This window comes from Alexandromys fortis, unplaced genomic scaffold, assembly GCF_014885135.2.
Source record: "Alexandromys fortis isolate MF-2015 unplaced genomic scaffold, M_Fortis_MF-2015_v1.1 scaffold_212, whole genome shotgun sequence".
NCBI classification, from domain to species: domain Eukaryota; kingdom Metazoa; phylum Chordata; class Mammalia; order Rodentia; family Cricetidae; genus Alexandromys; species Alexandromys fortis.
In genome coordinates, this window is record NW_026068091.1 from 1784297 (window position 1) to 1798172 (window position 13876).

Here is a 13876-nt window from a genome sequence, read left to right on the forward strand (position 1 = left end):
AAATACTATACCTGTATCTTATTTAATTCTCTACCACAAGTATAATTTATCTTCTCATCTCTACTTGGCAAACGAGAAAATGGGTTCAGAGCATGGAAGAAAGTCACACAGCTAAATAGAAACCAAAGCTCCTAACTGTAGAGCTTTTTGATCTGTTGAACTGCAGGTGAAGGCATTTTGAAAAACAAAGCTTAGAAACTTCCATTAACAAGCAAGGCATTCCAGTTGGTGTGAAGAAACTTTAAGAAAAAAAAAATGGCCTTTGCAATAAGGTAAAGTGTTAGAATTTGGACTCAGGCCGGGCGGTGGTGGCGCACGCCTTTAGTCCCAGCACTCGGGAGGCAAAGGCAGGTGGATCTCTGTGAGTTCGAGACCAGCCTGGTCTACAAGAGCTAGTTCCAGGACAGGCTCCAAAGCTACAGAGAAACCCTGTCTCGAAAAAAAAAAAAAAAAGAATTTGGACTCAGTAATACCAGTAAACTTCTTTCCAAGTAGGTGTTTCGTTGTGTTTGTCTCTAAGACAAACAGGATTTTAGGATAAGGAAAATTTAGATAGAACTTGGTAACTAGATAGGGGTTGAAGCCAGTTTATCCAAACCACAAAAGCGACGTACCCATCCAAAAAATGAAATGAGTGAATAAGTAAATAAATAATAAAGTCGAAATTTAAAAAAACAATACAAGTCAAAGAGCCACGTCTCTATGGTTGTTTCGGTGCCAGAACACGAGGATACACTCTCTGTCTCTCTTCGTTGAACTCTATGGTCCGAGGACAACGTTGTGACCCCGGAAGCGGTCCTGGGAGGTCAGGGCCCAAGATGGCGGCGCGCGCGGCGTGCGTGGCTCTGTGCAGGCGTCTGCAGCAGGTAAAGGGTGGGCGGGGGACAATGGCGGGCAGTCGCTGGGCCTCGCCGCCACCCGCTGCCCGGCCGGCTCGGAGTCCTCCTCCGGAGCTGTTACCCTGGGTGGTTGTTCTCGGGATGCAACACATTGCTGAGACAGGAAGGAGAACTGTAGGTCGCTAGAGCGGGAACGCTGAGAAACCCTCCCTCCGCGTCAGGAAGGGAAATGGAAACACCCTGAGCCCCGAGGAGACAGAACCAGCCTGGGCTGAGGGAGCTGAGGGGGGGGGGCGGGGGGGCCGGGGGATGGACGCGAGGGGCCCCGAGGGCGGGCTGTGGTCGGAGCGCCCTCAAGAGGCTGTGAAGAAGGAAATCCTGCCAGGCGTCGCAGCGCGGGGGAGGTGCAGGCAGGCTACATACTGAGATCCTGTCGCAAAATAATTAAAAAAAAAAAAAAAAAACCACTAGCTAGGGTTTCTGGGGAACTTTGGCCTTGCAGCCTTTGTGAGTCTCTCCAGTGACCATTCAGTAGTTTCAAAATTAAGCTGAGAACTGGACGTGATGGCTCGCACTGTAATACCGCACTTGGAAAACAAGAGGAAGATTGCCACCAGCCTGGCCTGCGTAGTGGGACTTTGTCTCCCAAATAAAGAAACATGGCCAGCACTTGGAAGGCAGAGGCGGGCAGAACTCTGAGTTCAAGGCCAGCCTATTCTACAGGTCGAGTTCCAGGACAGCCAGGGCTACACAGAGAAAGCCTGTTTCAAACACCTCCTCCCCGAAATAAACAAATAAATGAAAAAGGGTGGGACTGAGAGGGCTCAGTTGCTGGAGCACTTGACTAAAATGCCTAAAGGTGGCACAGAAACCGGAAGTGGTGGCCCATGCCTGCACTACCAGCAATTGAGAGGTTGATCAGAAGTTTACAATCATCTCAGCTGCATACAGTTAAAAAATAGACTGGGCTTCATGAGCTTGTGTCTCAAAAAAAAAAGAAAAAAAAATCTATAGAAATTGAACCAGGGCCTTGTCCACGCCACACAAAGGTTCTGCCACTGAACTGCATTCTTAGCCTTCAGGGACACACAGGTTTTCCGCTAGAACTGCGGAGCCATCTCTCCAGCCTTGGAGTCGCCACAGGGTAAATAGTTAACACCCTAGAAAGACGGTTTCCCGAAGCAGATTTAAGGAAGTGTGATATTTTAGTATCTGACCTCGGAAGAGGCAGCTTTATCCTCAGTCTTTAGAGCATAACTCATGCAGCCGTGAGAGATGAAAGGAGAAAAACCCCGAGTCAGGGGGTAGCGCTATGAGGACAGTTTGGGTTTCATGCGAGGTCCCAGCCACACTTTCGTCACCACCAGTCTTAGGAAACGTCTGTGGGGCTGGAGAGCTGGGCCAGTGGCTAAGAGTGCACAGCTGTGAGAGCTGGGCTTCAGCCCCAGGAGGGTTCAACCTGGCAGCAGCCTAAGGCACAGAGCTTCTGTGCTCACCTAGGACCCCATCTACCACGGGTCCCAGGAGGGCCCCCGAAGCTTCCTCTCCTCCAGACGAGCCAAGAAAACTCAAGTTTGGTCATGGGAGAGAGAAATACGGGGAGACAGATAGAGGCTGATGCCCTACAGCTTCCTCCAGCCTCCACACACTGCACCTGCACACACATGTGCATGCATGCAGACACACACACAGATGTAAACATCCTTTACAGAAAATAGGATGCTGGAGACTGAGCTCTTTGCACTGATAAGAAAAGCTCTTTCCAGCCAGATCTGCACACACCCATGTCCTCAAAGGTTACAGCAATGGCTCATAACCAGCACTTGGAGGTGAAAGCAGATGTATTGGGAGCTCAAGGCCAGGTTGTGCTGCGCGCAACAAACAAGTAATTCAGAGAAAGAATGCGACTGGGAGGTTTCGGGATCTCCGATGCAGGAGAGCTTACTGTATGAGCGTAGTAAGGAATGGACGCTCCTGCCTTGTGCCTGGTCCTCTTCCTGGCTTCTCGGGCAAGGAAGATGGGAAGCTGTTGTCTCACTCATAAGTCAAGGACACGAAAGCATGGGCTGGTTTTGGTTCTGGTTTGTTTGTTTTGAGATAGGGTCTCTCTGTGTGGTCCTGGCTATCCTGGCACTTGCTGTGTAAACCAGGCTAGCCCACACTCACAGATCTGCCTGCCTTTGCCTCCCAAGTGCTGAGACTAAAGGAGTTTGTTCATTCCCTACTACGCCAAGTGCAGGCTGTTGTAAATGCACCCATTAGTTGGTTGATTAAGCTTTGCTGTGCTCCCTGCTGTCTTCATATTTGTTGTATTTTTGAAGGTTTTGTTTTGCTGCTCTCTAGGGTTGCACTGTTCAGTCTTGAGAGTTTAAAGGATTACCGAGAGGATGAGAAACAGTGCCGTTTGCCTCCTAAAACAGCCCACCAGGGGGCGCTCACTGAAAGGGTTTGGGCAGTGCTGAGTAAGGGCCACTTGGCCTGTTGTAATAATGGATATAGGCGTGGTGTGTGCTGTATTTCTCTACAGGCAAGGTGCTTTAGCCAAGCAAAGATTATTCTAGCTGTTAACAGATTAAATTATACAGACATGTTGTTTTAAAGAGATTTTTGTTGTTCTGTTTATTTCTGAGACAGTTGCTCAGTAAATCAGGCTGTCCTTGAACTCGTGGATCTTCCTGCTCCACCTCCAGTCAAAGACACGCACCACCATGCCTAACTAAGTTGTGTGTTTTTTTTTTAAAAAAATTCATTTGTCTGTGTGTTTACTTATGTGAGTTTTCTGTGCACTGCATGCTTGTGGTTGCCCATGGAGGCCAGAGGGCACCAGATGCCCTGGAACTGAGCCAAGGTCCTAAGAACAACAAGAGCTTTGCTTTTGAAGAAACCTAGTTTGGCCGTTTTCATGCCCAGTCTCTTCCTCTGAAAAATTGAGACCCTACCTTCTGACCCAGAGTGGAAACCGCCAGTTCTCTGGGAACTGACTGTTTCTGACACCTGCCCCTCCGTTCTTCTTAGGAACTTGGAAATTTGTCTGTGAATGGTCCCAAGAGCAGCACAGCCCAAACTGGTGGCCTCCTGCTGTGAGTATGCCACCAAGTGTGCTTAATTGTACCACAAGATGGGCTCTGTGCTAACCGAGCCTCTCTTTCCCTCACAGCAGCACCAGTATGAAGTGGGCACCATGGTCAAACCTGCACATGGATGTTCCAAAGGATTTGACCAAACCTACGGTAGGTACCCCCATGAGGCAGGGCGTGGCAGCACAGGCCTCTGGCCCTGGCACTTAGGAGCTGGAGGTCTGCTATTCTCAGTCACAGCACGGTCAGGGTCTAGCTGGGCTGCATGCACCCATCTCGGAAAACAGCAGCAGCTAAGGAATTACATTAACAGTTTCATTTTTTTCCCTGCCTATTTCATCCCGGCCTGTTCCCAAACACCCTAGAATACTGGCGAGTGCGCGCTGCAGAAACACCCTAGAATACTGGCGAGTGCGCGCTTCAGAAACATCCTAGAATACTGGCGAGTGCGCGCTGCAGAAACACCCTAGAATACTGGCGAGTGCGCGCTGCAGACTGGCGAGTGCGCGCTGCAGACTGCCTGGTGTCCTTGGAGCGCCGTGCTGGTTTTCCTGCTCTCAGAGTCAGTCCGAAAGGGACGTGTGCATCCCAGAGCACGCTCTTGCAGAGTTCAGGAGTGCGGTCATCAGTGATGCTGAATCCTTTCTGCAGCCTTCAGGTCTTTTCTTTTGACTGTTGAGCCTGCGTGCACACTGACACAGCTATGTGACCTTATAGAGTCTAAGACTAGAGCTGTCTAGCCCAGGCTAACCCTGAACTCCTCGTCCTCCTGCCTTCTATTAAGTGACAGGTTACAGCTGTGGCACTACTCCTAACTCTTTACCTGGGATTTTTCTTTTTTCTTCTGTTGTCTTTGTTATTTTTTTCAACTCAGGGTTTTTCTGTGTAGCCCTGGCTGTCCTGGAACTCACAGTATAGACCAGGCTGGCTGTGAACTCAGAGAGCTCCGGCCTGCCTCTGCCTCACGAGTGCTGGAATTAAAGGTGTGCACCACCACAGCCCAGCAGGATTTTTTTTCTAAAGTTCTAAAAATTCCAATCCTTGCATTTCTACCTTCAAAAAAACAGTCTCTCTTTAGTTTGGTGTGCGTCCATATGTGTATTTTACTTGGGCACATGGAGTCATGCCATCTATAGTGTGCAATTGCTTCTTTTTCTTTATTCACTTCATAAATAGTAGAAATATTGGGTCTGGAGAGACGACTCAGCAGTAAAGAGCACCGACTGCTGTTCCAGAGGCCCAGGGTTCAATTCCCAGCATGGCAGTGTAGGCAGAAGTTTCTATCCCACCTGCCAATTCCCAAATACCCAACATGGAGACTCAATATTAGTTACAAATGTTTGGCTGATTGCTCAGGCTTATTACTAATTAGCTCTTACAACTTAACTCATTTCTATTGATCTATATGCTACCCTGAGTTCATGGCTTTTACCTCTATCCCATTTTGTTTGACTCATTTTCCATCTAGCTGGCGACTCCTCTGCCTCTGCCCTTCTCAACATCCTTCCTTTGGTCGTCCCATCTATTCTTCCTGCCTGGCTATCAGCCAATCAGATTTTTGCTAAACCAATTTGAGTGACAAATCTTTACAGTGTACAAAAGGATTATTCCACAGTATGGCAGCTCACAACTGTCTGTAACTCCAGTACCAGAGGATCTGGCATCCTCACACAGACATATATGCAAGCAAAACTCCAATATACATAAAAAAGGAAATAAATCTTTGAAAGAACGAGAGTGTTCTAAATGCTGACCTCCAGCTCAGATGCGAAAGGCCATGCCTGTATGTACGAGGCGGCAGAGGACTGGAGCACTGTTCACCATGCAGCATGAGAACCCAAGTTCAGATCCCCAGCATACACTTGGAAAGCTGGGGGCGCAACACATACCTGGGATCCCAGTGCTGAGGGGAACTAGACAAGGAGTCCCCTGGGGCTGGCTGGTCTGCTGGTCTAGCCCAGTCAGCTCCAGGGTCAGTGAGAGGCCCTGTTTCCAAATACATGGTCCAGCCAATGAGATAACTCAGTGAGTAAGGTAATTACCACAAAGCCTGACATCCTGAGTGCAGTCCCAGGACCCACAGTGTCCTCTGACCTCCATGTGTCTGCCATGGCATACCACAGACAAGTCAGTGCACTTAGAACGTTTTCTTAGATTACATGAAAGACCGGGAAGGTGACCCAGTGGGTAGGGGCACTTGCCATCAGCCTGACCGAGTTCATTTCCCAGAACCAACATAGTAGGAGCAGACACGTGATCCTTAGACAACCTCCACACGCATGCCGTGGTGCTGGAGTGTGCGCACAGATCACACACACAAACACTGTCTCTTTACTGCTTGTCCTGACCACTTGAGGACCTCTGAGAAATCAGACCTCGTAATGTTAGATGTCTTAACTATTCCAAGCTAAATTGACAGTGATCTCAAAAACATCTCCAGAAGTTTTTTGAGATTTGTTGCAAATTCACAATAGCTTTAAAAGCCAGTAGAGGAGCTTGAGGCTAGCTCAGTAAGAGAGTTCTTGCCTAGAACTCTCCACTGCCACAAAAACTTAAATAAATACATAAAACCTAATAATACATAAACCCTACAGGAATCAAGCAACACCTCTTAGGACTGTAGACCCTCCTCTACATCCCCAGTTTTAATTAAGATTAGTTAATTCTGTTTTTCCAATCATCTTATTTGGAATAATTGAGAATAGATGTCTGCCTTCCTGTTTGTTAAGTAGCTCTCTTTTCGGGGCGAAGTAATTTAACCCTGACTCACTGGATTAGTAACACCATTTACCAGTTTAGTGACTGAAGGAAATGAGGATAATTCACCTCTGGAAGAAGTCAGAAATGTCAAGCCCATTATCTCTAAGGTCTTTAGGTATTAGTGGGAAGGGCCAGCCAGTGTCATAACATTTTAATTAGTCATGAGTAATTTCTGTGTGAAGGCAGGCCAGCTGCACATGAATAACCCTAATGAAAAAGGATGACTAGAACCAGCTGTATAGCAGCCACAGAGTTTAGCAGTTGTGGAGCAGTGTGTAAGGATTTGTAAGCACTTTAATTTGTGCCTTTGTAGCCCTTCCCTGCAGAAATGCCATGAGCTCTAGCACAGGTGTCAGTGCCCCACCTTACACTCGAGGACTTGGACGAGCTGGGAAATCATAGAGCTCTCTCATTGTCCCACTGCCAGTGGACGACTCTCCAGTCCTGCTCGCAGACCCTGAGTCCTTTCTCACAAGAAACCCGGGGCCTCTCTCCAGTGGATTTTGACAGATTTGGAAGGTCATTTTGCAGATCTGTGTGACATTGGAAATAGCTAAACTAGTAGTTTTAAAACATTACTTGTTGTTTTTCTCATTTATTAGCAACCTCTGAAGTCGTTCAACCAATATTATGTTAAATTTGCTGTTAATGAATATCACAAGAACCAAAACCTTTCCTTTTTATTTTAGATAACCATTTCTGATGAGCCAGACACATTGTACAAACGCCTGTCCATTTTAGTGAAAGCCCATGACAAGGCTGTGTTAGACAGTTACGAGTATTTTGCTGTGCTCGCTGCTAAGGAACTTGGCATTTCCATTAACGTGTGAGTATGACCTTTCCCAACCTGACTTGTCTGCTGTGTGTGATTAGCCAGGGACCTAACCGTGATCCCAGTAGGTCTGAGCTTGTAAAATAGGATCAGTTTGCCGGTGAAGTTGAAGCCTGTCCTGTGTCACCCTGAGAAGCAGTGTCGCTTTGTGTCTGCTGGAATTGTTAAGTACTAGAATGAGTGAGCAGGAGAATTAAAGAAACAGTTTCTAGAAATTGCACTGATGTGAGCAAGCCCAGGAAGTCTTCTGTGTGGGATCTTGAGGAGAGGGAGGCAGTGAGGCTTAGACTCTTTGGCTGACCCTCCTTTATGTGCAGCCACCCTGAGCAACACCACCTCCCTGGGAGCTCCAAGGAAGGTGAGCAACAGAGGCCTGAAGTCCCGGCAGGGCAAATTGGAACTGCCGTTTGGTACCTGCTCCTTCTGGTGTTGAACATGGCTCGTCTGAGGCTTTGCCAGCCTATCCTTGTAGCAAAAGCAGAACACTAAATTGTTTCCAGAGCAGACTGTTGTGTGATTGTCCGTGTGTCATAAATGATCCTAACACTACAGCATCACAGTTGTGTCCAGCACCTGTTGCCACTCTTCAAACCTGGCATACTTGGTACATGAGGGAGGGACTTCGGAGCCACCGGATGGCATGGGAAGTGCGTATGTGCTCATTCTTGCGTGGCACTGCTTGATTGGGGTGGGGATGGTTCCTCCTGTTCTCTGCAGTGTTTGTTCTGGCCTGAGATGTGTGAAAACAGCTGTTGCAGGTGAGGTCAGTAAGTGGCAGTTAGTGCCTGGAACCGCGCAAGTCTGAGCTGTGGACTGAGAATGGCTTTGATAGCGGTGACTCATGAGCTTCATTTCAGACATGAGCCACCGAGGAAGATAGAGCGGCTCACTCTCCTCAAGTCAGTGCACATCTTCAAGAAGCACAGAGTCCAGTATGAGATGCGGACGCTCTACAGATGCTTAGAGGTGGGTTTCCTTCAGCCACACCGAAACTTTTCGTTAGCTTCCATTCAGCCATGAAAGCTGTCCTAAGAGAGAAACAGACTTCAAGCCATTCTTTAGAGTGGTGTGAACTTCGAAAAGAAGAGCAGGGCTGGTGACGGCTCTGCATGTAAAGACAATAAAACAGCACTGAAATAATTTTGCTTACATTTCAAAAGTTACTATCTTACACAGTTCACCCAAACAAACACAGTGGCTCACACCTATAATCCCAGCACTTAGGAGGTGGAGGCAGGAGGATCAGGAATTCAGGATCATCCTTGGGTGTGCAGTGCATTCAGTAGTAGTCTGGGCTACAGGAGGCCATTTCAAACAGCAAAGCATAATAGTAGATGTTATACAATTCTAGCCAGCTGTGATAGAGTGCACCTGCAGTCCCAGCACTGTAAGACATGGATGAGAGGGCCAAGTCAAGCTTGGAGGCTACACGGCTGCATATAGTGACCCTGTCTCAAAAAGCAAAACGAAGAACTGGAGAGATGGTTCAGTGGTTAGAGGACCTGAGTCCAATTCCCAGCATCCACACTGTGGCTCTCAACCATTTCTAACTCCAGTGTCCTCTCTGGCTTTCAAGAACATCAGCACGTTTGCATGGCACACAGACATACATGCAGGCAAAATATCCGTATGTATACCATATTTTATTTATTTATTTATTTATGAATTTATTTGAGTTTTCAAGACAGGGTTTCTCTGTGGTTTTGGAGCCTGTTCTGGAACTAGCTCTTATAGACCAGGCTGGCCTCGAACTCACAGAGATCTGCCTGCCTCTGCCTCCCGGAGTGCTGGGATTAAAGGTATGCACCACCACCACCCGGCTGCATACCACATTTTAAAGGAGAGCAGACAGTAGCTCTTCCCACAGGCTGACTGGGTCTCTCTGGCTATGATCCTCAACAGGGGCTTTTCAAACATTGGCTGTTCTTTGTTCGTGCATCTGCCGGTCAGCGTTGTCACCATTCACGTGTACACTCGAGTCAGACTGACCGCGCTGAACTTGAGGTCTTGGCGCCTGACTCGTCCTTTATAAAATGGGAATAATAATGGGGCCTGTTTGATAAGATTGGTGGGACATGCAGTGAGGCTTTTGTAGCTCACTTGGCGTATTTTCCTCGTGGTAGCTGGCAGCAGTCCCACAGACAAGCATGTGTGTGGAGAGGGCTGTGCGGACACAGGACACAGGGCTGAACCTGACGCCTTCATCAAGTGCAGTCAAGGGAGCGCTAATTTTTTTTTTTTTTTTAACGTTTATGTTTTTGTTCTGGATGGTGGTGGTACACGCCTTTAATTGCAGCACTGGTGAGGCAGGGCACTTGGATCTCTTGAGTTCAAGGCCAGCCTGGTCTATGAGTCCCAGGACAGCCAAGTCTACACAGAGAAACCCTGTCTTGAAAAATAAAAAAAAACAACAAAAACATTTATTTGTGGGGTAGGGGCACATGTTACTACCCATGTGTGACGGTCAGAGGACAGCTTGTGGTGGCCAGGTCTTCCTTTGACCACGTGAGTGTCAGGGATATACTCAGGTTATCAGGTGTAGAGGGCTGTTACCCATTGAGCCATCTTGTTGGCCCCTACATGGTTTTCAGAAGGCTTCTTTAGCTTTATTACTGCTTTGTGTGTGAGTGTCTGCCTATGTCTTTGGGTCATGTGTGCCTACAGCTGGCAGAGGTGGAGCTGGAGCCCCTGGAGCTGGAGTTACAGATGGTTGTGAAGGTTGTGAGGCTGTGAGTCCTGCAAGAGCAGCCAGGGCTCATAACCACTGAACCAGCCCTCCTAGATAGTCTAAAAAAGACATTCCTGTGAGATTTCTTAGAACAGCTTCCTCACTGAAGGGAACATGGTGGGAGTGGCAATGGGACAAGACCCACAAAGATCTGTGATCTGGCATTGTAGCAGAACATCTTCATTTTTCCATTTTAGTTAAAACACTTGACCGGATGCACAGCCAACGTCTACTTGGAGTATATCCAGCGAAACTTACCCGAGGGGGTTGCCATGGAAGTAACAAAGGTATGGCTTGAATTCCTTCCTCAAGAGGGCAGGCTGGGTTGTTTTGCTGTCTAGCCTTTTCCTAGCTGTGGGGGGATGAGGGCCTGTGGCACACTGGGCACAGCGTTAGGCCCACCCCACCACTACTCATTGAGCCACCTTGGAAGCCCCCCGAATAGTTGCTTAGACTTGGGGACCAGAGGACAGCCCTCCCTCGGAGGTCTCTTAGGATCAGACAGCTCCTGCACACGCCTTATGCTCCCTTCTCTCCTTGAAGGCAGGGAGATCAGCAAGAAGCGGGAAACATGACAGGTCAGGAGAGCGGGTCCATTTCAAACTCCACACTGCATCCAGTTTGGTTTGTTTCTGGTTTTAGACACAGATACAGCAGCTGCCAGAACACATCAAGGAGCCAATGTGGGAAACGCTCACTGAGGAGAAGGAAGAAAGAACTTCATAGCCTCGGAGATGCCGCTGTGCCTGGATCTGAACTGAGAAGGCCTGCTGTGGCTTACGGGGAGACTGTTCCAGCTGAGGGCAAGCCAAGCCCTCCTGACTTTGCTGATGAGTCCTCACGCCCTGAGCAGCTGCATGGAGCCCGTGTGGCAGCTTGGTCTCAGAAGAACCACTGTAGCTGTCCTTTTCTACCTGCCATTGCTTGTGTTCTGATTTGAACAAGCATTAGCAGACGTCTATAACCTAAAATAAAAAATCCAAATTTAAACACTTGCATAGCTGCCATTGACTAATTGTGCTGATTTTATTTTGTTTTTATTTATTCATTCGTTTTTATTTCTCAAACTCAACAGAGATCCTCCTGCCTCTGCCTCCTAAACCCTGGGATTAGAGGCGTGCACCACCATGCCTGGCGAGTTTGTCCTGATTTTAAATGTTTACTTGTTCATTCTACAGAAAATGAGTGATACATTTTCACAGTTTTATTTTGAAATTCCCAAAATGACCTATGGCTAATTGACAGCTGAGGGGTTAGCAGTTTTCCTCTGTGGTCCAGCATGCGCTGCCCGGAGGTAGCTGTCAGTCAGTGACCTGACGACACACAGGAGTCTTGTGACCCAGGGACTACAGAGCCACTGCGCACAGCCGCTGTGGAGTTTGTGTTTTCCCCTGCGGTTTGTTCACCCAGCTCCCCTGCAGCTTTGCCCCGAGGACTGGAGGATACTAAGGACTAAATCCAACCAGGGGCTTGCAAGTACTGCTAGGCACAAGTAAGTATCCTTCGGTTTCTTGCAGATCTGCGTTCTTGTTTGATAGGTGTCCCCCGCCTCATTTGAAGATACCTACTTATCTGTGAGATTCAGTTGCTTGTAAAGCCCAGAGTGAGGCAAGACTACACTGGGCTGAAATGTGCTTTTGGCTTGGTAAGAAGAGAGTGGTTGGGATGGCAGCCCCAGAGAACGCTTTTAAAGCATAAGGGGGCCTGTGTCTTGTGTGGGTTCCCTCACTCCTCTGTTCCCTAAACTGAGTCTCCTGACCTAATATCAGGTGTCAGTGCTCTGAATGCATACTGCTTATGTGTTAGACTCCATCACCACGGGTAGAATTACAGCTTGTGCTCTGCGACCTTCCGCTCGCTCAGGGGTCGACTGTCGCTCACATGGTAAGCCTGGGGTGTTCTTATCCCAGGATAAGCCTCACTACAGTAGCTGCTCAGGCAGGCGCTCTACTGGTCTGGCAGAGCAGTGGGCTGCACACTTTATCTAAGGGAGGAAGTAAAAAAAATCGAACGCACATGTTAAGATTCTGGGGCTTTCGAGGACTGCTCCTGAGGAGCCACCATGGGCAGGCCTTCATTCATCTCAAGCTGTTTTCAGATGATACACAAACCAAGTTACTAAGTTTAGTCAGACACAGTCAGACCTTAAACTGGCAAGATGTGGACTGGGTAAGACCCTACAGAGCCGACACCTTAGTTCACTCCCAGAACCCACGCAGGAGAGAGCTGCCTGGAAGTTCCCTGACCTGTGCATATGTGAACACACTAAGTAAAAAAGAAACCTTAAAATCTCACTCTGAAGATAGAGCTGACAGCAATCCCCCAGAACCCACATCAAAAACTGGGCACCGTGGTGCAGTCCTGTCATCCCAGCACTGAGGAAAAGGGACAGGAGGGTCCCTAGGACTTGCTGTAAGCCAGTCTCGAAAACTAAGGTAGAGGGGCTGGAGAGATGGTCCAGTGGTTAAGTGCTTACCATGTAAGCATGAGAATGCACATAAGCCAAGCTGGCATGGTGACCTACCTGCAGTTCAGCCTCAGAAGGGCACCAGATCCCCCTACAAGCTGCAGGCGAGAAGAGCCGAATCAGCTCTGAGAGGCCATGCCCAGTGGCAGACCAATTGAGGAGGGTTTCCCGTGTAAGCCTCTGGCCTCCACATATTCACTCATGCACATGTTCTCACATACATGTAAACATGTGCACATGAAATGGGAGAAACATGGAGAGCAACTGAGGAAGAGAAAGAAAGAAGAGAAAGGAAAGAGGCTGTGGGCCTAGAGACGTATGTGAGCAGTAAAGTCACTTGCCACTTCAGCCCGACAACTGGAGTTCGGCTCCTGGAACTGGCATGGTGAAAGGAGAGAACCAGCTCCAGAAAGTCGTCCTCTGACCTCCACACGTGCAATTGTACACACACGCACACACGCACGCACACACACACACTAAACAGCTCCAGCTGCATAGCACGACCTTGTCTTAAAAATAAAGTGAGAAAACCCTACTCTGCTGGGTCCGAAGATGGTCAGCAGCTGAAGATGCTTGCAGCCAAGCATGGTAGCCTGCGCTTGATCCCTGCGCCCCCATGGCAAAAAGAGAGAATCCGCTCCCCCAGATTCCTTCTCCCCTCTGCACAGATGCAATGACACGCATGTGCACACACATAGCACATGTAAAGCCTAATTTTATTTTTTTTATTTTTTTTTAAATATTTATTTATTTATTATGTATACAATATTCTGTCTGTGTGTATGTCTGCAGCCCAGAAGAGGGCACCAGACCTCATTATAGATGGTTGTGAGCCACCATGTGGTTGCCGGGAGTTGAACTCAGGACCTTTGGAAGAGCAGGCAATGCTCTTAACCACTAAGCCATCTCTCCAGCCCCTAATTTTATTTTTGAAAAGACTTTGAAGAACCCAAGTGTCTGTACTGATTCCAGCATAGTCAAAGCCCATTTCCAGTTCCCTTCCATGGTTCCTTTTCCTCACTGAGAGGCTGACTGGGGGTGGGGCTAAGGAATAAATACAGTAAGCAAAGGGAGCAGATACACCATGGTTCTGTAGGCCCACTGCTGGCACAGGCCAAGAGTGGGGACAGCACCCTGTTTGGGCCTCAGCAAGGCAGGCTCTGCTGTGTGGGA

The 13876-nt window shown here is 48.3% G+C and overlaps 1 protein-coding gene across 3 annotated transcripts; it reads left to right on the forward strand.

The window, feature by feature from the left end:
• The first annotated feature begins 776 nt into the window (after positions 1-776).
• Positions 777-11231, forward strand: Mrps10 (mitochondrial ribosomal protein S10). Of its 3 annotated transcripts, none has more exons than XM_050122871.1 (7): positions 777-866; positions 3855-3919; positions 3997-4069; positions 7366-7502; positions 8366-8474; positions 10434-10523; positions 10879-11231. In XM_050122871.1, exons 1-7 carry the CDS (start codon positions 819-821, stop codon positions 10960-10962), a joined length of 606 nt encoding a protein of 201 aa, XP_049978828.1. In that variant the 5' UTR covers positions 777-818; the 3' UTR covers positions 10963-11231. The 3 variants fall into 3 exon arrangements, with proteins under 3 accessions (XP_049978828.1, XP_049978830.1, XP_049978831.1); XM_050122873.1 differs by having other exon boundaries at positions 4000-4069; XM_050122874.1 differs by lacking the exon at positions 3855-3919 and having other exon boundaries at positions 801-866.
• Positions 11232-13876: the final 2645 nt, after the last annotated feature.